Source organism: Sinocyclocheilus rhinocerous, unplaced genomic scaffold, assembly GCF_001515625.1.
Source record: "Sinocyclocheilus rhinocerous isolate Xijiao unplaced genomic scaffold, SAMN03320098_v1.1 scaffold284, whole genome shotgun sequence".
NCBI lineage: Eukaryota > Metazoa > Chordata > Actinopteri > Cypriniformes > Cyprinidae > Sinocyclocheilus > Sinocyclocheilus rhinocerous.
The window spans coordinates 348,153-371,291 of record NW_015628031.1 but is presented as its reverse complement, the minus strand read 5'-3'; the positions used below and the strand labels follow the sequence as shown (position 1 = coordinate 371,291).

General features: G+C 40.2%; 2 protein-coding genes across 2 annotated transcripts; both read left to right on the top strand.

The window, feature by feature from the left end:
* Positions 1-1,044: 1,044 nt before the first annotated feature.
* Positions 1,045-12,043, top strand: LOC107737158 (thrombospondin-4-B). Its single transcript, XM_016548597.1, has 22 exons — positions 1,045-1,309; positions 2,961-3,158; positions 5,736-6,019; positions 6,142-6,244; positions 6,564-6,646; positions 6,746-6,797; positions 7,064-7,215; positions 7,480-7,617; positions 8,561-8,638; positions 8,751-8,903; positions 8,979-9,083; positions 9,188-9,295; positions 9,437-9,596; positions 9,721-9,839; positions 9,928-9,980; positions 10,131-10,324; positions 10,637-10,815; positions 10,913-10,961; positions 11,048-11,244; positions 11,329-11,501; positions 11,627-11,766; positions 11,840-12,043. Exons 1-22 carry the CDS (start codon positions 1,234-1,236, stop codon positions 11,896-11,898), a joined length of 2,853 nt encoding a protein of 950 aa, XP_016404083.1. The 5' UTR covers positions 1,045-1,233; the 3' UTR covers positions 11,899-12,043.
* Positions 12,044-16,524: 4,481 nt separating this feature from the next.
* Positions 16,525-20,923, top strand: LOC107737159 (dnaJ homolog subfamily B member 5-like). The gene is made up of 4 exons (XM_016548598.1): positions 16,525-16,690; positions 17,597-17,843; positions 18,133-18,641; positions 20,300-20,923. Exons 1-4 carry the CDS (start codon positions 16,598-16,600, stop codon positions 20,531-20,533), a joined length of 1,083 nt encoding a protein of 360 aa, XP_016404084.1. The 5' UTR covers positions 16,525-16,597; the 3' UTR covers positions 20,534-20,923.
* Positions 20,924-23,139: the final 2,216 nt, after the last annotated feature.

Here is a 23,139-nt window from a genome sequence, read left to right as displayed (position 1 = left end):
TGGATAGTTGCTGGGTAGTTGTTAGGTGGTTGCTGGGGTGTTCTGAGTGGTTGCTAGGCGACTGCTAGGATGTTTCTTGAGTGTTGTGGGTAATAAAAGTTCTGAGTGGTTGCTGAAGTGTGAATTGTGGAGTTTAATACTTGACCCTGACCCTGAGTATAATAGTATGAGAATAACAATAGTGATGCTTGACCAACTGAATTGAATAGATAGACATAACAACATGCGGACAACTCATAAGGTCCTTGCACACAGAGTCTGAAATTTTCATATGCGTTTTTGCGTATTCGTCATCCTTTCCTATCGAAATGCTTGTTACGCATGCGAAAATGCAGAAAATCAAACCTGATCCGAATTGTTTTTAATGGTGGACGAAAGATTCGGAGGCAGTGTGTAAATGTGATTGACACAACGTGAAGTTGTATTTACTTTTTATGTGCGAAAATATCGGGCGAGAATTTCGGACTCAGTGTGCAATGACCTATAGTCTCACAGATGTTTCTTTGCCTTTTGTAAAGTTCTACTTTGAATGTTATTAAACTGCCATTGAGTTGAAAGATAAGATAATTGGTCCCAATTGCTGCTGTACTATTAAACGGCTGTTGCCATTTGCCTGCCTCACCTGTGTATCTGACTTTTTAATAAATTTTTTATTACAGAATCCTTTGCGCAAGAATCAGACCTTCACGGAACATTAGCAACCCTCCATCCAGTTATCTTTAAACAATTCCCCAGAGATCCACCCAGGCAGACATATTTTACGGCACCTGCCAGTCAAAATGACAGGAAAGTATGTGAAAACCTGAGAAAAGAAGAACGGATGGAGAGAAAAAGGAGGACAGAGTGAAAGATGTGGAACAAATGGAACCTCATAAAAGGTACCAGTAAGAGTGAGCCAGGCCCGCCAATTATACGGCACTGCTCTTTGCTCCGCCCCCTTCAGCATGGGGGTGTCTGTTAGACTCATAGCTCCGCCCAGCACAGCTGCTGTGAGTCGATAGACAGCCTGTTACCTCAACTCAACACACACACACATCATTAAAACCCAAAGGCACACAGACCTCACTCTTTTCTTCTGTCCCTCACTCCTGAGTCCTGCTCAATCACACAGACTTTCTCTATAAAACTCTCACATACAAGACACTGAAGCCAAAAGGCACAAAGGAATCTAGCCCTCATAAGACTTTTCTCTCACACACTCCTTCTGTGGGGTGGCAGAAGGTTGTGATAAAGATGACTGGCACGATGCATCTCCTTGCGGCCGTTTCGCTAATCTTGACTTTCAGCTCAGCAAGCGCAGAATCAACCGGTGAGTACACAAAGTTTCCTTAATAGGTTAAAATGTTTCTTTAATTCATAACTAGTTTAGCCGCCTGTGAGTATTTAAGTTTATTTTACTATAGTTTTATTTACACTCTTGCACTTTTTCTCACTGTTTCTATGTCTGTCTCGTAAAATCTCACACTGAGCTGTATATCTCAGTCTAAAAGTGTCTGGTTTCTTCTGTAATAGCTGGTTTCTTTGTTTTCTCACATTTTTCATTTCCTTTCCTCTTTACTTTCATCTTCTCTCTTTCTCTGTATCCCACATTTTCTTGTCATCTCCTTTTTGATTTCTCAATTTATCCGTCCCAACAATGTGGATGTGTTTATCACAAAGCATCAGGCTCCAATTTAGATTTTTGGTAATTGCCTGTGTGTATGAGGGAGAGAGAGTGTGTGTGTGAGAACGGTAGTTCATTCTGGGCTATAGAAGTCATAATGTCTTTTGCAGCAAGGATGAGATTGCATTATTTTATTGAATCTGAAAGGCGGACACATAATACTTAAAGAAAACACACACACACACACTGAGTACTTCCACCTACCAGACCATAAACATTCCCCCCTTTTAATGTCAATGTAATATTTACTTCAAGACATGCGACTGTTTGAATATTAAAATGATAAATAATACATAAAGTCAAATCACACATGTTGGCAATCACGGCCAGCATGTAAATATTTCAGCACACCATCTGTGAACAGAAATTATGCTTTTGAGCAACAAACAGCTCTTTTTCAAATGAGCAAACTATACTCGTACTTCACAAGAAAGTGAAGATAAACAAGAAGCACAACAAAAGCCTTGGTTTTTGTGGGAATATTGCTTAGTTGTATTGATGTGCTGATTGCTAAGGCATGAAAATGAGAGTCAGACCATCTCTCTCGGTTAAAATATTGGGAAAGACGTCATCCATGAGTCATTAACATTTTTTCATAAAACATTATGTTTGCCTGTTCAGCCAATGGCACGCTTCCATCGCCATAACAACCAACATCTGTATTTGACATCCAGCAGTGACACCGCAACGGCTGTCCGTTCACCTGGTTTCCATGAAGTTTTCCAGTGAAAATGTTCAATGGATAAGATCCAGTTCGATCCCTGTCAATCTCAGTTATACAAACTAAGACCAGTTGCTTCAGTTACAGGAGTTTCTGTTTAAAAACTCGAGATATTAATCCGAAATTCAAGCTTTTTCTGCTTATTCTGGAACACAACAACAGAAATTTTTATATTTTTGTCTAATGTTGCTCACCTAATTGTATGTCACTCATCAAGCACGTTAGATACGGTCTGGGTTTCAGCATTCAGACACACACTTATTATCCCATACGCAATGCCAAAACATTCAAAATTTGAATGCGTCTGAATGCCATTAGACTTTTGGTTACAGTCAAGCTGTGTTATGCTTTAAAAAACAACTAATTCTTGCCATTTGCAAACTTCAAAGAACTACAAATCCCTAAACATTTATTTGGCCACATGCAACCGGCTAAATAAACAGGAACAGTGTTTACAGCCTAACAGAAATGACATCAACCTGGGCATCACTCCCAGCATGCATTAGCCTGAGAAACAACTACATGTTTATGAGCAGTATGCTTTGTGTTTGACTAACACTTAATGTTTTCCTGCAGTGTATAACCTCTTAACGTCACCGGACTGCCTACCGGATCTGCTACACGGAGGTTTGGCTGAGCAGGGAGTAACAGAACTCTTTATTCTCACAACGTTCCGTCTCCAGCCTCGAACTGGAAACACCATATTCAGCCTGTACAATCCACGAGACAACAGCAAGTACTTTGAGTTTTCTGTGCTTGGAAAACTCAACAAAGGTGGGTAAACTTTGACTATTCATGGGTTTCAGTCACGTGACTTTTTTTTTGTTGCGGCCGCCATCTTTAGGACCTTGCGTAGCCTCTCTTTGGTAATCGGAAACCAAAATAACACCTCTCCAACAACGGAAAACAATGGTATTTAAAAAAAAATTATACTTTAGGATTAGATCCTTATTTACTGTCAAGTGAACTGCTGACTCCACTAAAGTCTAGTGAAAACTTACCAACTTGACGTTTGCTGATAGGCTGTTTCTGACGCATATTTCATGAGCGCACAAGGCATGCTGCGTATGTGGGCCTATCCACAATTCAGAGACAGACCAGCTTTTTACTTAAAAAATGCAAGAATATATATATATACTGTTTTAATTAAATTTTTAATGTTATTGTTTTTACTATTGCACAGTGTTTACGATTCATCTCCAATCTTATCTACAGTAATGCTATTCAATCACTGCGCTCAAACCCGGAGGATAGCCTATGTCACGTTTAAGATGGTAAAACCAGTTATTTTTTAATAACTCTGGGATGAAAAATATGAAAATCTTTGAACAACTCCAATTTGATCTAATACGCGACGATTAGCCTATCGGAAAGTAAAGTAAGTGCACGAAAGCAATGCTAGCATTATTACTGTTTAATTTGTACAGTCATTTTTTAGTCGTGGGTAATGTTTTATAAGATGTATAAGCTTGTCTGATTTTATTGCTCTTTAATGCGATATGTTTGTATGGTATTCTTGCATTTAAGTAAAAAGCTGATCTGTCTCTGAAGTAGCCTATTGTGAATGCATAGGCTACGCCTAGTGCGCTCCCATTTAAATCATGAAATATGCGTCAGAATATCATGACAGCATTTTCCCTTAATTCGTCATACCCGATTAATGTTTGAAAACTGTGGTTAACATGTTTTGATGAAACATCTATGATGAATTGTTCATTAATAAATCGCAACAATCCCGTGCTATGGGCATTGCCATTCATGCAGGCTACAGCGGAAGTTATTTTACACAACTACTCGAAGCTTCCGGTTTTCGAACGCGGACCGTGAAAAAGGCCTATTCGGTCCTACAAATGGCGGCCGCACCACTGTGTGACGTCACATGAAACCTATGAATACCATACTTTTGACATTAAAGTGGTCGTGAACTAAACATATCACATTAAAGAGCAATAAAATCGGCGTTCAACAAGTGTTTATTATGATAACAGAATTGCACAATAATTAAAACATTAAAAATAAAATGAAAACACTGTATATTTTGAGTATGTATCCAGCAATAAGCAGCCACGGGCAGATTCTCAGTTAAAAGAATCTTTTTAACATTAGACGATACCCTACCTACCATATGTGTGATCTTCCATTTTAACGTGAAACATTATGTAAGCGAGCCGTTTGTAAGCGTTGTCAGTGTCGCGACAGTCATGAGATAACTGATGAGAATCTGCCCGCGGCTGTAGGCTACTGCTGGAGAAATACTCGGAATATATATATATATATATATATATATACCATACTTTTGACATTAAAGTGGTCGTGAACTACCTTTGTTTTTTATTTTGTACTGTTCTCTGAGGTCCACTTATAATGTTATCAAGATTTTTACATCATAATTGAGAAGTAATAGGCTATTTTCTGTCCCGTTTTTAACCCCCCTCATCAGAACGCTCTGTTTGAATAGGCATGGTGGATTGTAGACTCAGAAGTAAACACCCGTTGATATGATTGGCTAATAGTTGTTTATGTTTGACAGCCTACTCCTTCACAGATGGACTCTGCTGTGATTTAGGTTAAATACTCAGTACATATCAAATGATCTGTAATAACAGACAGAGCAATAGTGGTCACGTAATAAAAACAGTTACTCACTCTTGTGTGGTGCGACATCGGATATAATATAGTCAGCATAGCATCATCTTTTAGATTCAATCTTTCTGAAAATCCTGTGTCGAATTGTGCCTTGTTTGTAAGCGAATCCGCAGTAAAATGAAGTGAACAAAGGACCGAGTTCTTGCTGACGCGGTCTGGCACTTAATTAAAAATAGTTAATCAAATACAGTTTATCGTTTGGTTTCTGTGTAGACCTGCGTTTGCCGCTCTTGTCTATCACCTACTGTGTGCGCGAATCAGTGGGCGTGGCTAAACAGGCAGCGATGTAGAAGCAGGCGTTGCTCTTCTTCTGCGGAGGCGTGTGTAGCCACACTATTACGTTATAAAGTGGCACATTCCACAAATTGACAGATTGGCTTTAATATAAACTGCTTTTAGGCTAACGAGAAAGTTTTGAGTTCTGAAACTAACAGAAAGTTTTTATGGCACAATGAGCTTGTGTATATATAAAAAGATCAAGGAAATTTAGATTTTTCAGTTCATGAAGAGTGACTGTAAGAGTTATGATTAAATATTTGATATGGGCTTCATTTGCGTTTGTCATTTACTATAAAAATTTGCAACCCACTTTGACCTGAAAACAAGTTTTAAGCTCTAAAAATGACAGAAATGTTCAGGTAATGGATAAAAACTACCAGACAAAATACAGAAACTCACATTATCTCTCTCTTTCTCTCTCTGTAGCTACTTTACGATACCTGCGCAGAGATGGTAGGATGAGTACCGTCACCTTCAACAACCTGAAACTGGCTGATGGTGAGAAGCATCGCCTGCTCTTCCATCTGAAGGGACTGGAGGTGGGCCAACCAGGTGGCTTCCCGCACAACCAGGGGGTGTTACCGGTGCCCGGGGTGGAGCTCCACCTGGACTGCAGGCTGGTGGAGACGCTGAGAGATTTACCAGCTGTGTTTAATGGCCTAAACAATCACCAGGGAGTGGAGCTCAAAACTATGCAGGGGAAAGCACAAGTATACAACATATTTAATAGCTATACACTCACATGCTGAGAGATATATTTGGAGGTTTTCATTGCATGCACTAATACACTAACATAAACTCCCCACTGAGCTCTTTCTGTTCTGATTGGCAGGAGGAGTTGGAGGAGCTCAAACTGGCATATGGTGATACAATGGAAAATGTTGCATCGCTGCAGGACTGCCACACTCATCAGAGCGACTCCGTACAGACTTTAGGTAATTTGTACATTTTCTGAAGAAAACATGAGTGGTGCATGTGCAAATCTGCCACCACAATGCTAGAGAGTTATTGGTGGTTGCCCGGGTGTTGCTAGGGTGTTCTGATTGGTTGCTAGGGGTTTGTTTACAAATAAAGCATTTTCCAGTGGCATCAGCAAACGTTTTCCATCCAAGATGACAGTCAGAAAATCTGCTTAATTACTGAGTGCACCTTTAAGGAACAGATTCCAAAGGAAGAGATGAAGAAAGAGAGAAAATGTGAATAAATTGTTTATCCGCTAAAATGATAAGATCAGCATTTTTGTTGTTTATAAAGGGCTTAACACGAAACAGCTTACAAATCAGATGCTGGAGCTGACAAAGGTCATTAATGAGCTTAAAGATGTTCTTATTCAGCAGGTAAAGCCTTCCTGACAATTATTCTTTTGTTTAATGTTCTTAATTTCCACCATCCCTTATTTACAAAGATTTTTTGTGTGTTTGCATGCATGTTTACAGGTGAAGGAAACATCTTTCCTCAGAAACACCATCTCTGAGTGCCAGGCCTGTGGTAAGACATTATGATGAGCAAGACATGCGTGATATGCATGAGTTTGTAGATGCAGATATCCAGATAAGAAACCCAAACGAGACATTTATCAGTGTCCACAAATATCCACGGCAACGTCTCAAACAAATACTCCAGTCATGACTTCAAAGTCACCAAAGCTGAAGCAGATTTGAAGCAGGAGTGCAATCATGGAGTGTTCAATTACAGACGTATCATGAATGCTTCCAACCACACCATAAATGCTAAATACGATTGGTTAATTCTAGGGCTGGGCGGAACGGAGGTGGTGAAACCAAAGTGCACTCCTGGAGTGTGTTTCCGTGATGACATGTGTATAGAAACAGCTGAGGGGGTGGAGTGCGGTCCATGCCCTGATGGATACACTGGAGATGGATACAGCTGTGACGACGTTAATGAGGTACGTATCTGTTCAAGGGCTCATATCAAGAGAAATGGCTTTTTCTTGATCTCCTGGTATAGCCTGAGAAAGATCGAATAATCAAAATGTTGCTCATAAAATTTTGTAATGATGCGTGGGATTGAAACATTTTTTCAAGCTGATCAAGATGAAACCTGCAGTTCCTTATTTTAATAGGACAGTATAGACTGGAAACAATGTGAGAGGAAAGGACCATGAGCCAGAATTCAAGCTCCGGGTTGAATAAATGTCATTCTATTGCAGTGCCAGTTTAATCCCTGCTTCCCTGGCGTGAGGTGTGTGAACATGGCTCCAGGTTTCCGCTGTGAGGCATGTCCTCTTGGATTCACTGGCAAACCACTGGAGGGTGTTGGCGTGGCTTATGCACAAACGCACAAGCAGGTACGTCACTGATGACTTGGGGCCCTTTTGCATGATTTGTGGCAGAGTTCCCTAATGCATTAAACTTTATGCAAAGTGAAGCATCAAGCTGCAGCATTATCCCCAGCACCACTGTGTGCAGGTCATATGTTGTAAAGCAAAGTTTAGGCAGTTCAAAAAATGACCACTGGAATTCTGATGCACAGCCAATGATTAAAAGACTGAAAGGTCATGTGTAAAGAAACAGCTGAGGGGGTGGAGTGCGGTCCATGCCCTGATGGATACACTGGAGATGGATACAGCTGTGACGACGTTAATGAGGTACGTATCTGTTCAAGGGGTCATATCAAGACAAATGGCTTTTTCTTGATCTCCTGGTATAGCCTGAGAAAGATTGAATGATCAAAATGTTGCTCATAAAATTTTGTAATGATGCGTGGGATTGAAACATTTTTTCAAGCTGATCAAGATGAAACCTGCAGTTCCTTATTTTAATAGGACAGTATAGACTGGAAACAATGTGAGAGGAAAGGACCATGAGCCAGAATTCAAGCTCCGGGTTGAATAAATGTCATTCTATTGCAGTGCCAGTTTAATCCCTGCTTCCCTGGCGTGAGGTGTGTGAACATGGCTCCAGGTTTCCGCTGTGAGGCATGTCCTCTTGGATTCACTGGCAAACCACTGGAGGGTGTTGGCGTGGCTTATGCACAAACACACAAGCAGGTACGTCACTGATGACTTGGGGCCCTTTTGCATGATTTGTGGCAGAGTTCCCTAATGCATTAAACTTTATGCAAAGTGAAGCATCAAGCTGCAGCATTATCCCCAGCACCACTGTGTGCAGGTCATATGTTGTAAAGCAAAGTTTAGGCAGTTCAAAAAATGACCACTGGAATTCTGATGCACAGCCAATGATTAAAAGACTGAAAGGTCATTTATCTCCTAATTCCTATATTTTCTTTAGGCGTGTGATGATATTGATGAGTGTAAAGGACCAGATAATGGAGGATGCATCCCTAACTCCATCTGTGTGAATTCTGTGGTGAGAACTGACTTGTTCACAATGCATCTCTATGATGCGATGTGCCATTATGTGTCACTCAGAAATGCAATGCAAAAGAATAGTGCCTCAAAATGTGTGTTATCTTGTGTAGGGATCATATCAATGTGGCCGATGTAAAACCGGATTTACAGGTGACCAGATTAGAGGTTGTAAGCCAGAGAAAAGCTGCGGAAACCGCCTACAGAACCCTTGCGACCCCAATGCGAAGTGCATAGAGGAAAGAGATGGCACCATCACATGCCAGGTACCCTTTCGAGGCACACACATATAAAAGGCATTATGCTCAAGGGCAAATGCTAAGGGTGTGTTTGTGTACTAGTGTGGCATTGGATGGGCTGGAAACGGTTATCTCTGCGGTAAAGACACTGACATCGACGGGTACCCTGATGAGAAGCTGCGCTGCCGAGACCCAACCTGCAGAAAGGTAACTATGGCAACAATGCAATCGATATTGACTTGCTTAGGGCTGCGGTGACATCAGTTGCCTGTCTCCGGGAGAGCTGATTCAGATTGTTTCCTCAATACCAGGATAACTGTGTTACCGTTCCAAACTCGGGACAAGAGGACGCAGATGGCGACGGGAAAGGCGATGCATGTGACCCAGATGCAGATGGCGATGGAATACTGAATGAGCAGGTAAATGCACAGATTTGTGTTGTGGTTGTTTATATGCAATGCAGAATCTCACACTAATTTCTTTAAAAATCTCTTAAATCTTCCCTTTATATCTCTGATTATGAAGTAAACATTTTTCCTCTATATATGTATGGATTTTAGGATAACTGCTGGCTGACGCCAAATATAAATCAACTGAACAGTGATAAGGACAGCCATGGTGATGCATGTGACAACTGTATCCGAGTGGATAACCCAGACCAGAGAGACACAGATTCTGATGGCCTCGGAGATGCATGCGATGACGACATGGATGGAGATGGTAAGAGAATAAGGAGATGGTAAAATCTAAAGTCTTGAATGTCTGGTTCGAACAAAAGATTTGTCTTTGTCTTTCTGGTACTAAGTCATTCCCATTTTTGGTGTCTCCTTTTATTGATTGTCAGGGTTGAAAAATTTCCTGGATAACTGCCAGCGAGTGAAAAATCGTGACCAGCTGGATCGTGATGGAGATGGGGTGGGAGATGCATGTGATAGCTGTCCTGACATCCCAAATCCAAATCAGGTACATGATTGGCAGACAACTATAGATTCCTCAAATGCTGTACTTTTGTACTATAATAAATATTTACATTCACTCCTCTTCTTCCCAGTCTGACATAGACAATGATCTTGTCGGAGATTCTTGCGACACAAATCAAGATAGGTATGAAATGGTCCATCACGTGTGCAACAGAGATACAGCTTCCTTGTTTCTTTTGTTTTACACCAAATGATGAATTATCAGACAATACTGTCAAATTTCTGTTGAAATTTCTCCAAGCACTTCTGTGATATAATTTCTTGTATCCTTCAGCGATGGTGATGGTCACCAAGATAGCAAAGACAACTGCCCGCTGGTAATTAACAGCTCCCAGCTGGACACGGATAAAGACGGACTGGGAGATGAATGTGACAATGATGATGATAATGACGGTATTCCCGACATACTGCCTCCTGGACCAGATAACTGCCGGTTGGTGCCCAACCCTGACCAAATTGATGACAACAGTGAGTACACCATTAATCCTGAAATAGACACAGTATGCACTGTATGCTATTCTGTGATCATCTGCTCACTGCTTTTCTTCATTGGAACAATACACGGAAAGTAGAACGTCTGTAGAATGAAAACAGGAATGAACAGTGATTGTCAAACTCCATATAAATAGCTGACATATGACTTTGCACTGTCTTCCAAGTCTTCTAAAGCCATACGATACCTTTGTGTAAGAAACGGAAATATTCTCAGAAAGTCTCGTATTTTTCATTACAGGAATCATTTTTCAGTCATCCCTCACTCACCTTTTCATTTCTCCACAGATGATGGAATGGGTGACATATGCGAATCAGACTTTGACCAAGACAAGGTGATCGACAGGATCGATAACTGCCCCGAAAATGCAGAGATCACACTGACAGACTTCAGAGCCTATCAGACGGTTGTACTGGACCCAGAGGGTGATGCTCAGATTGACCCCAACTGGGTGGTTCTTAACAAGGTGACAGATCAGCAAAAGATACATAGAATTGAATACGTTTTTACAGAAAACTGTTTGAGACATGCAATGCTGACAAATTCTTTGCCTTGCTTCAAAGGGAATGGAGATTGTCCAGACTATGAATAGTGACCCTGGCCTTGCTGTTGGTGAGTGGATGCATGTTTGTCCATCGTTGTTAATGATATATTAAATTATTTCTATGGATGATGCAATTCCCCTCTCCGATGACCAGGTTACACTGCATTCAGCGGTGTTGATTTCGAGGGAACCTTCCATGTGAATACGGTCACTGATGACGACTATGCCGGCTTCATCTTTGGCTACCAAGACTCTTCCAGTTTCTATGTGGTGATGTGGAAGCAAACGGAGCAGACATACTGGCAGGCCACGCCCTTCAGAGCCGTAGCTGAACCTGGCATTCAGCTGAAGGTTGATAAGCTGAATTTTGTGAAAAGCTTGTGAGAAAGTCTTGCAGGGAATTAAGACAAATCTATCTTTGTCTCATGCTCTTAGGCAGTGAAGTCCAAGACTGGTCCAGGAGAGCATTTGAGGAACTCTCTCTGGCATACAGGTGACACTAATGATCAGGTGCGTCTCCTGTGGAAGGATCCAAGAAACGTTGGCTGGAAGGATAAGGTATCATACCGCTGGTACCTGCAGCACCGCCCACAAGTCGGATACATCAGGTGAGCCAATTAAAATTCAGGTGACTTGACCTGACCTGACTTTGAAGCCAAGCAAGCTGTTACTTGAGATTGAAGATTGCGTTAAAAATAAAAATGATTCCGTAGACTTCTGTGCGTGTATTTAGGGTTCGTTTCTATGAGGGATCAGAGCTGGTGGCAGATTCTGGGGTGACAATTGACACCACAATGAGAGGAGGAAGACTGGGAGTGTTCTGCTTCTCTCAAGAGAACATCATCTGGTCAAACTTGAAGTACCGCTGCAATGGTGAGAACACAAACATAAACATTTATAATGTTACAAAATATTTCTGTTTCATATACATAAATCTCTTTTCCAGACACCATTCCAGAGGACTTCCAGGAATTTAGTACACAACATGGCATGGACCCCCTGTAAATAATTCCCATAATGCTATGTTTATACCAGCACACCATTACACACAGTCCTATGTGTGTCTCTGAAAGTGTGAAACACATTTGTACACAATGTGTGTGTAGAATTGGGATACGTGTATACACAATGTGTATGCCATTTTTTATTTTATTTTTTTAAATCAACTTTTTTACTTTGTTTGCTCTGGTCAAAAAAACTTCAGCAATACATCATATAACAAATAGATAAGAGATGGACAGTATTTCCTGTTTTCAGTCAGTTAGAAGTTACAGTTATTAGTTACCTGCCTAGAATGCAGGTAGATTTGCATCAAGTCATTGTAAAGAGAACATTTACAAGAAAGGATGACACATACAGTATTATGATAAAAGATAAGAAATCCTAAACTTGGAGTCTCTCATTCCTGTTTGGCACCAATAAAAAAATCATTTCAAGACATGTGACGACATTTTACGTCAATCTGTCCTATGTATGACTGTACTTCCATCTGACTGAGATTTGTATATTCTTTGGCTCAGAAACAATAGCCCTGTTTCAAAATAACCAGCTTATCTTCTAATGTAGCATCCCAAATGAAATGAAACCTTATTAATGATCTGAAATTGGGAGACTTGATTCACCATAGACAAATAAATGAAATATTGGTGTATTTAAAGTCTACATCTCTCAACTTCCCTTTAGTTTAGCCATATTTGATTAGAACAGTAATACATTCTGATACTATGGTACTGTATATTTGAAAGATACATGTGATGCTACCTTAGAATTTGGCTAAAAGAACATGAGGAATAAGCGTATGATGCCTAAAATGTTGTTTTGGCAGGCAGTTCAGTAGGGCTTGGGCCAGGGCTCATGTTTGATGGGCATGTAAGTCAGTTTGTTCACATAAGAGGCTGTTTGCTCCGCAGCATTACTGCCAGAGTTAGTTAACAGCAAGAGTAAAGAGTCTCTCCTGCTGTTTTTGCTCTTAGCTCATGCTAACCTCAGCAGTTCTTGCCTCTGTTCACATTCCTCCTGTATGTGGAAGCTGTTTTATTAGAGTGTTTAAAGGGGAGAAAAGCTTTTAAATGTTCCACAGTTCAGAACATTTGCACAACATGGTCAGCAGATGGCAGTATGTCCATAACATTCACTGACTATTGCTGCGAGCTATTATTAGAACAGTCCGTTCTCTTTACCTTGTGTGTTCTCCCTTCTCCGCCTTACCGTATGTCTCTGTTTTACCATCTGAATATTAATGTTTTTTAGACAGTCACTTGGTCTGTTAACAAATCTTAGTTGAATTCATTAACAAAGCATTTGATTATGAAAATAGTTACACAACCAAATGAGTCTGACTTGAGAGATGAAGTGAGAGGTGCTGTCAAATGCCACTTTACTCATTATGAATCACCCCCCATAACCTTTACTGAGAGAGACTGAGGGAGAAAGAGTGAGCACAGAAGGAGAAGGTGGTGTAGGAAGAGCCAAACCTGTGAATATCACTCCCCTGCAACACACAGCCTATCCTACAACACATACACATATGATAAAATGGGGGGAAGGTTAGAAAGACTGTGTGTAGGATGGTAAATATTTTCCAAAAACCGTTTTTGAAAAATAAAAAAGTGATTTATTTTACTATTTCACTAGTAAAAAGGTACTGTATTAGTATCATAGTAGGCTGTCTGTATAATTTTGGTAGCTATTAACATATACCATTGTATAGGCCTACCTTTCACTCTAAGCCTAAGGTATTACCATAGCTGTGTGTCCAAAAATATGGTACCATATTCAAATACGATGGATTTTGTATTTTTAACTGGTTTTCATACTAGGGTTATGTTTTTTCAAACATAAATGATACCTCACTTTTTTGTGTCTTTTTGAAAAGAGATGTGCTATTTCGTTATCGGGTCTATAATTTTCACCTACGGGATTATAAAACAGGTTTAAAAAATGCCATAGAAAAGACCAAAACATCATGAAAACTGTGGGGATGGGGATTTGAGACAATAGACAATTCACCCATACATCCCAACAACCGCCTAGCAACATGCCACAAACAGCCACATTTTCTATAGAAATTTGTCAAATATACTATTTGTTAAGCTATTGTTTTTTATTGTTATTCGAAGGGTCGCTGAAGACCGCTTTATCAGCTAAAACAAAGGAAACGATTAACTCACTGGGAATCCCTCAATCACTCGGACCTTGTTTGATAGATGGTTTCTAATTTAAACAGGAACTAATTAGGAGCTCTTTAGTCGACGCTAATAACGGTCACTCACAATGAGCGCGAATAACAGGCCTCGGCACAATGAGGGCGCGAAAATTTAGCTGTGTGTCCAAAAATATGGTACCATATTCAAATACGATGGATTTTGTATTTTTAACTGGTTTTCATACTAGGGTTATGTTTTTTCAAACATAAATGATACTTCAATTTTTTGTGTCTTTTTGAAAAGAGATGTGCTATTTCGTTATCAGGTCTATAATTTTCACCTACAGGATTATAAAACAGGTTTAAAAAATGCCATAGAAAAGACCAAAACATCATGAAAACTGTGGGGATGGGGATTTGAGACAATAGACAATTCACCCATACATCCCAACAACCGCCTAGCAACATGCCACAAACAGCCACATTTTCTATAGAAATTTGTCAAATATACTATTTGTTAAGCTATTGTTTTTTATTGTTATTCGAAGGGTCGCTGACGACCGCTTTATCAGTTAAAACAAAGGAAACGATTAACTCACTGGGAATCCCTCAATCACTTGGACCTTGTTTGATAGATGGTTTCTAATTTAAACAGGAACTAATTAGGAGCCCTTTAGTCGACGCTAATAACGGTCACTCACAATGAGGGCGCGAAAATTACGCGGCACAGTTGGGCATCCGCTGGTCACGAGCCGAGAGTTATTATTAAAAGCACGAGATCACGACTTCTTACTAGCCCCTGCTGAGCTTTACTCCGCAGTAGCACAATGTTCCCAGAATGTCCTCGACACTGCGCTAGCACAATGTTCCCTCGGTTTCCTCACAAATATTTTCACGGCGAGACACACACACCTGATCTCACATTCATCTCTCCAGACACAACGGAAATGTCCGGCCGGTCGATAATGACAGATTTCGAGGTGTCTTTCACACCACTCTGCTCGGTTTTCCTGCGCTCCCTCTCTGTTTTTCCAAAATGGCCGAAATCTGGCTTAGAGATTCTCTGACGTTTCTGACAGGGACATGTACACCAAATTTGTCCAATTTTCCGGTACCAGCGGGAATCCTGAAGCATCTTTCGTCTGTGATTGGCTGAACGCGTAACGTCTGAGGAAATATGGCCATTTATGTACTGAGGAATGCGCGCCAATTCACCTGCACGTACCTCGCGTAATGCGACATTCCCCAAGGCTCCGCTTTAACGCATTAGCGGTCAGTTAACGTCTAGGACAAGTCTGTGAATGCGCAAAGACATTTTATTCCCGTGGAGATGAGAACATTGAACTGTCACCGTGACGAGCATAAAGAACTACTGGTACACAAGCCACCAGACTTGACAATCACACGTTAATTGCATGTGTGGGTGAAGCGGCACTGGCTGTATTTTTTCATCTGTTTTAATTACACTTTGACACAAAGGGACATTAGCCTAAAGTGTGTGCGTGTGTGTAGCTAAATTCACACACACAACGACTTTATTGCTCGTTCAAAGCATCAGACTTGATTTGACATTTAATAATAAAACTGACATTCAAGCATAAATCTTCCCTCATGTGGCCAAGGTTTTCAACCAGGGGTCAATGGACAATATACACTAGTCAACATTTGAACTAATTCAAAACCTTTCATCAACGTTGTCCTAAAACCTAAAACCAAAATGCGTTCTTGTCTTAGGAGTTTGATTAACTTTTTTGATCCACTTCAAATGTTGACTACTGTATTAGACAATATGTATGTATTTGAAATTTAAGGGCAACCCAATCACCATTGATCATTTCTAACTTTCCAAATAATAATCCATTTAGAATGATCATTTTAAAAGTGCTAATTTAGGGTTATAAACGGAAAAGCTCGAAGTCACGCAGTCATTTTATTTATTTCGTTGAACGCTCTTTTCCCCAAATGGCAATTATTGTTTGAGTTTCCTAGTATTTTTTATCAATGTGTCTCTTCCAAGTAGGCTAATGAATAAATAAATAAGTTATAATATCTTTATGCATAATATGCATATTTCCGTGTTCATCTGCTATCATTTTCGCCTTTTATATGCATGTTTTTTCGTGCTCATTTACTACCATTCTTTGCGAAAATCCATAGTCATTATCATTCACAACTTTCAATCCAAAAATCTGGCCGACAAGCCAAAAGAACAGCCTGTAATGGGAGACCAATTTAGGATGGAAGGATGGATGGAGGGAGGGAGGGATGAGACTCATTGTGAATTCCGGAAACGCTCCTCCACATGGAGAGGTGGGCTGCCACATCCGCGTGATGCTCATCTCATCCCGCAGCGGCACGAGCGTGGATTGGTGGGCACGCGGTATTCCCTCTCGTGTACGTGGAGAATGGGCGTGCTCGGGGAAGCTCGGTCACGCAGTGTGGGCGCCGTGTGTAGAGCGCGGGTATAAAAGCTCGAGCAGAGCGGCGGGAGATGCAGCAGACAGCAGCTCAAGCGCTCGGCTCACACTCACCGGCAGCAGCAGCATCAGCATCAGCATCATGGTTCTCATCTGGACTCAGTTCGGCGTCAAACACAAGAATGTCAAGTGCAAAGTGAGAGTGATCCACGGAGAGGAGGCATGGACCTCAGAGGTGAGATGCTGCACATTTAAATTACATGCTAAAATATATATGCATCCATATTCTCCACTACATAATATACGCTCACAGATTTTGAGTGTTTATTACATATTGGACAATATAGAGGTATATATTAAATCCATATATACCTCTATATTCTCCAATGTATAAATCTTTACATGTATATTATATAGTTTATATAGACTTTATATGTGTATTAGGCTATATAGATTCCTAAATTGTTACATATGTCTCTTTATATTTTCCCTTGAGGTCTGTTATATAATGGAGAATATAGAGGTGTATACAACTCTATATTCCCCACTAAATAAAATGCATATAGATTTATATATTGGAGAAGATTTGTATATATACCTCTGTATTCTTCACTATATAATAAACACTCAAAGTTTTTTTGCAGAATATAGACTTATATATAAGATGTATACATTTTTATGCATGCCTCTATATTGTCAACTACATAATATGCACCCAAAGACTTTGAGTGTATAGTGTAATAAAGAATTTGGAGGCATATAAAAAATCTGTGCGTATATATACCCCACTCACAAACTTTACAGAGTGGAGAATATAGAAACTATTTATTTACTCTGTACTTTTGAGTGAAAATACAATATATTTGTTATATAAGTTATATATGCTTATACTTTTGACTTTTATTATTCAAATTTTGGATTGAGTGGAATATATATGTATGTATTCAAATGACTAAATGAAAATTTGGTCACTAAAAATAGTACTATTATGGGGACTCCCTTTATGTCCATGGTGCTTGCATCCCCGCCTGAACAAAGAAACTTTGTCTTTTTATTTGGGATAACCCTGTGTAGGTGAACCAAGGAGAACTAGAAATGATCATTTTCTAAACTCCTGCCATCTCTGTGTGTATGTGTGTAGGAGGTGCGTGAAGAACCCGAGGTGTCTAGCCCCCTGTCCTCACCAGAGTGTGTGGATTACTACACTGTGCTCGGTGTGTCAAGTGACTCTAATGAGGAGGAGATCAGACGGGCGTACAAGCGTCTGGCGCTCCGTTACCACCCAGACAAGAACCCAGACACAGACGCCGAGGACAAATTTAAACAGATTGCACAAGCCTACGATGTTCTGACGGACCCAGAGAAACGCAGCGTCTATGATCAACAAGGTGAGATTAAAGTGCAACCATAAACATATTTAATATGCATGCACCTGCAGGTCAAACATGCAAGATAAATCACCATTTCAAGTGTCCCACAAATGCTCATTTCAAATGCACACTGAGTTCAGTGGGTTCTCACAACCCCAGCTGAACTGATTCACACACTCGCAGTTCTGGGTGAAAATATCTGCAAACATGATCAATTATTTATCCATAATTTAACCAGCGAATGAACCCTTTTAGCTTTTGCAAAACCGAAAACATGCACACTAATAAAATCTCTTTAATCTTCAAGGTTTGACCAAAGGGGGTGTGGCTCCAGCTGGGAACAAAAGTGACCCCTCCCACAGCTCCTCGAAAGCCGACGCCCACTCCTGGCACATGTTCTTCAACTTTGAACTCGACTCCGACGACGACCTGTTTAACCCCTTCCTGCGAAACCCCCTGCCCCACCTCAGCCGGCAGCATGGGAACAGGGGCGGGCCCAAGCCATCAGGCGTGGCCGAAGTTCACGAGCTCCTCGTATCACTGGAGGACATTTTGATGGGTGTGACAAAGCATGTGAAAGTGACACGCCTCCGGCAGACAGACAAACACACGTTGAGACCGGAAGAGTGCATGTTCGACGTGGAGGTAAAGAAGGGGTGGAAGGAGGGCACCAGGATCACCTTCCCTAAGGAAGGCCATCAGATGCTCGGCCACGCCCCTAACGACCTGGCCTTCGTTATCAAGGAGAAGAAGCACGCCCATTTCAGACGAGACGGCTCGCATATTGTGTACACCACCACCATCACGCTGCGAGAGGTGAGATGTGTACGTTGTGTATGTGTGCATGGCGGTACGAAATGTTCCCTTGCAGTCGCCGGTACTCAATAAGCCTCTGCAGACTCGCATATTGTGTACACCACCACCATCACGCTGCGAGAGGTGAGATGTGTACGTGTGTATGTGTGCATGGCGGTACGAAATGTTCCCTTGCAGTCGCCGGTACTCAATAAGCCTCTGCAGACAGCTGCATCTAAATTTAGCATCTCTCCCCCGCAGCCTCAGCGCACACACTCTCACACACTCCCCCTCCCATCTCGCACACCACCTCCTCAGCTCTCAGCATCGTCGCACACTCATTCGCTCCTCTCCAGCAGTGGATCTTATTTTGCCTATACGCCCTCATGCATCTATTTTCTATGAATAGACCCATAATAATATCTAGAGAGCAGGATGACAAATATAATAGTGATATATACATAAGACAGTAAACTATGATTTTAAATCAGCACTTATTTTACACCAAATGTACTCAAAAACAACAGATTTTGGGAAGTGACACTGTTGGGTAACACTTCTTCTTAGTAGCCAAGGGTTCATTGATCATTTGATACCAGCAATCTTAAAATGGCCAATTATTGGTCCATTAATTGGCCTGGCTGAAATATCAGTAAACATTCAGTCCATATTTGGCCATTTTAAGATTATCGGCCGATATATTGCTAATATATTCATAAGACAGCAAATTTCAATTAAATTAAACACTTATTTTATACAATACTAAGAAAATAACAGAAATGGTTAATATTTAGTTGACAAACTTCTGTTAACTAGCCAAGCAGAGATCAATAATTTGATACCAATAATCTTAAAATGGCCAATTGCTGGGTGATTAATTTGCCTATTTTGCTATTTACAGATTATTGGCACTGATTACTGTGCAGATAATCTTAAACTGGCTAATTATTGATTAATTAATTAGCCTAGCTGAAATATCAGGAAATATTCAGTCCTTATGGCCATTTTAAGATTATCGGTATTGATAACTTTGCCTGATTGGCCAATATATTGCAGAAATATTCATAAGACAGCAAGCTAGAATTAATTATTTTATGCACTATTTATTCAAAAATATCACAAATTAATTGGCCGATTAACAAAAGTGATCATCAAATCGCCCATCCTGTTCTCTAGACACCAGATTTGGCATTGGCTCTTAAAAACAACTCTTCATTCTTTCCAGCTCATTTCCATTTTTACTTTCCACACCAAACCTCTCGCCCTCGTTCACTCTCTCCCTCTCTCGTTTTCCACATCCACTTCATCTTTCTCTTCCTACGCTTACCCTCCCGTCCCCCGCAGACTGGAGCATCATTGAGAAATGAGAGCGATTAGCGGCTCTTTTCTGCCGTTACGTAACTGTAATGTTCAATCTGTCTGGCCTATATTCCTCACGCGTTCATACTCGCATTATATAAAAGCATCATATATAGACAAGTGGATTAGACCTCATAACATATGCCGGAGGAGCATTATAGCTCTTATGCTGCCAAAACACTGCAGCTTGTGATATAACAGATTGTATCTCAAGACAAAGAGAGCTGCCGAGGATCGATACAGACCTTTATAGCTCTACAAATCAAAGATGATCCTGTGACACAACGTTTAACGGTTTTCTTTCTTTGTGTTTTCTCCAGGCTCTATGTGGGTGTACAGTTAACGTCCCTACGCTTGACGGACAGATGAAGCCCCTCCCATGCAGTGATGTCATCAAGCCCGGCTCAATGAGACGGCTTATAGGGGAGGGGCTTCCCCGAGCGAAGAACCCCGCCCAGCGTGGAGACCTGCTGGTCGAATTTCAAGTCGTTTTCCCTGATCGCATTCCCCCGAGCAGCAAAGAAATCATCAAGCACAGCTTGGGACAGTGTTAACTAAAGAAAACACACGCTCATTTTGGTGACAGACTTAACGTCTGCTGTTTGTCTCTGTGAGGCACACGCACTCAAGTGTGAGATGAGATGCTCACACAGACATATTACATATAGGTATGTAATACCTGTGTTAAGTGTGATTCGAACAGAGATGAAGTGTTTGAGGAAACACACGAACAGCGCACGCACAAAACACACACCTGCACTGATGGTGCTACTCTGAAGTGTTAGCATACTTCTTTAACCATGACGACCTTGTACTCATGTACAGAACTGTCAGTGATTTAGTCTCTATGAGAGATCCCTGTGTCATGTTCCAATGAATTATTTGTATAGAGAAAATGTGAATTTCAGATATGACCTGGCATGTATGATGAACGCATGTTTTGTAAGCAGAAATAAAGTTTTATTAATGAAATAACTGGAATTTGGTGTTGCCGTCTTTAATGTGTTGAGCACTCAAGAATGAAGAACTCATGCATGAATTTAATCCATGAATGATGAATGCATTAAATTACATACGAGAGGGAAAAAGGTGTTTTAAGTGATTAAGATCAATTTTGAGTTTTTGAGCTATTTTGCTTCCACAGCTTGTCTTCTTTCAGACTAGTGCAAAAGAAAACATCCAAAATACACATTTAAGTGTTTATTTTATTGCACTTGTCTTTTTGCATATGTAGATTTAAATTACAATACATATCTTTAAAGGCCATTTTCTCAATTTTGTTGAGACCAAAATCTTTACTTAACTAGAATTTACAAACAGTAAACTTTACAGATTTATTCCTATGTATATTCTTTATGTATATTCACACACACACACACACACACACTAATTACCCTCCTCCATCCCCAACTCCTCCTCTTGTCAGTCAGGATTCAGCACTCTGATTCTCCTTGAATCAGACTAATTTCAAAATGTTACATTAAATTATTGAACCTAATGATATCTGCATACATTTGTTGGTTCTGTTCTGTTACACTGGAGGGGTTAATGCTGCTCTCATTCATGCTAGACTGCATGGATGCGCAGGGAGTTCTTGCCCAGAACAGAACCATACCGCCAATCCAAATTGTATGCTAATTGTCAGACATCTTTGACGATAGTAGTCTTGACAGAAATATATATATATATATAAAACATTGCATTTAATATTGCATATTTAAACATAAGTTTCAGAAAACTTGCAATACAATGTCATTATTTACCCTAGTAACCTGTGATGCCCTGCCTCAAAAATAACATGAATAAAGTAGATCTTTATGTATTAATCATCTGTGATAATTATGTTCCACACCAGGAAGGGTGGAATTTTTGCTCTGTGAATTTGAATACTAATAAACACAAAAGCTATATGAGGCCATGGTGTGGTTGATTAAAACTCAGTAGCTACCATAAAGTTTTAGCCTTTAAATATTTAATCTGTATGCTTTTAATAGTTTCAAAGCCTGCTGTATATTCCCTACTGCTTTCTGAAGATGAAAATAGTAACTTTACTTGTATAGCACAAAGTGCTCCACAGGAAAAACTAATCAAGAATACATCCAAGAGTTGTTCATATACAAAAAAAGATTAAATCTGCTGGAAATGCCCCATGCAGTGCACAAAATGTGGTCTACGAAGAAATGGAAGGACTTGAGCACAGGCCAAACAACACTGAAACAGTAAACCAGACTCCATCACAAAAACATCAGTACCTGACTTCAGTGATGTTTGTATCTGAACAAGAGCAAATTCCTGCATCCATGTTCCAGCATCCATTAGAAAACCTTCCCAGAAATCTGCAAAGCAGCAAAGGGAGAACAAAGTCCATATTTAAGCGAATGATTTTGAATTTAAAGGAATAGTTCACCCAAACATTTAAAATTTGATTAAAATATACTCACCCTCAGGCCATCGAAGATGTAGTTAAGTTTGTTTCTTCATGGGATTAGATTTGGAGAAATGTAGCATTACATCACTTGCTCAGTAATGGATGCTCTGCAGTGAATGGGTGCCGTCAGAATGAGTCCAAACATCTGATAAAAACATCACAATAATCCACAAGTCATCCACACCGCTCCAGTCCATCAATTAACATCTTGTGAAGCGAAAAGCTGAAAAGCAAAGCAAAGAAATGAAAAGAAAGTAAAAGAAAAAAGAAAAGGCATGATTTATATAATTTTCTTCTCAAATATATCTTCCAGTTTGTGTACAAGTGATCTTTTTCCCAGGAAGGACCTCCATAGTTGAAATACAGTCAGAAAATGTGCAAAATGATACCTTTAGTGGTACAATACACCCCTAAAAGGTGTGTAATTGTATCACACCTAAAAGTAGTAATATGTATCCTTTTTGTGAAGCTGTGAACCTTTTTATGTAATTAAGGTACAAACATTACAAATTATATGAGGGTACTGCCTCAAGCTGTTTTGCCCCTAATGGTACTTTTTTTTTTTTCTAAGAGTGTACTGTATAATGGATTGGACATATTTGGCAATGATTCTCTCAAGCTCAACAGACTGGTATTCACAGGAAATGTGCAAATATATGAACTGTCTGAGTGAGAAGAACATTGTCTCGTGTCAGTCATAGCTGTGTTTGTGGGCCATGAATCATCTCACAG

What these genes read in the sequence shown, in the direction of transcription:
- LOC107737159 (XM_016548598.1), top strand. Translation starts at nt 16,598, where the DNA reads ATGGTTCTCATCTGGACTCAGTTCGGCGTCAAACACAAGAATGTCAAG. An exon ending in AGGAGGCATGGACCTCAGAG is followed by an intron (nt 16,691 to 17,596) that starts GTGAGATGCTGC and finishes GTATGTGTGTAG; the next exon opens with GAGGTGCGTGAAGAACCCGA. An exon ending in CCACCATCACGCTGCGAGAG is followed by an intron (nt 18,642 to 20,299) that starts GTGAGATGTGTA and finishes TGTTTTCTCCAG; the next exon opens with GCTCTATGTGGGTGTACAGT.
- LOC107737158 (XM_016548597.1), top strand. Translation starts at nt 1,234, where the DNA reads ATGACTGGCACGATGCATCTCCTTGCGGCCGTTTCGCTAATCTTGACT. An exon ending in TGACGACATGGATGGAGATG is followed by an intron (nt 9,597 to 9,720) that starts GTAAGAGAATAA and finishes ATTGATTGTCAG; the next exon opens with GGTTGAAAAATTTCCTGGAT. An exon ending in TGACCAAATTGATGACAACA is followed by an intron (nt 10,325 to 10,636) that starts GTGAGTACACCA and finishes ATTTCTCCACAG; the next exon opens with ATGATGGAATGGGTGACATA.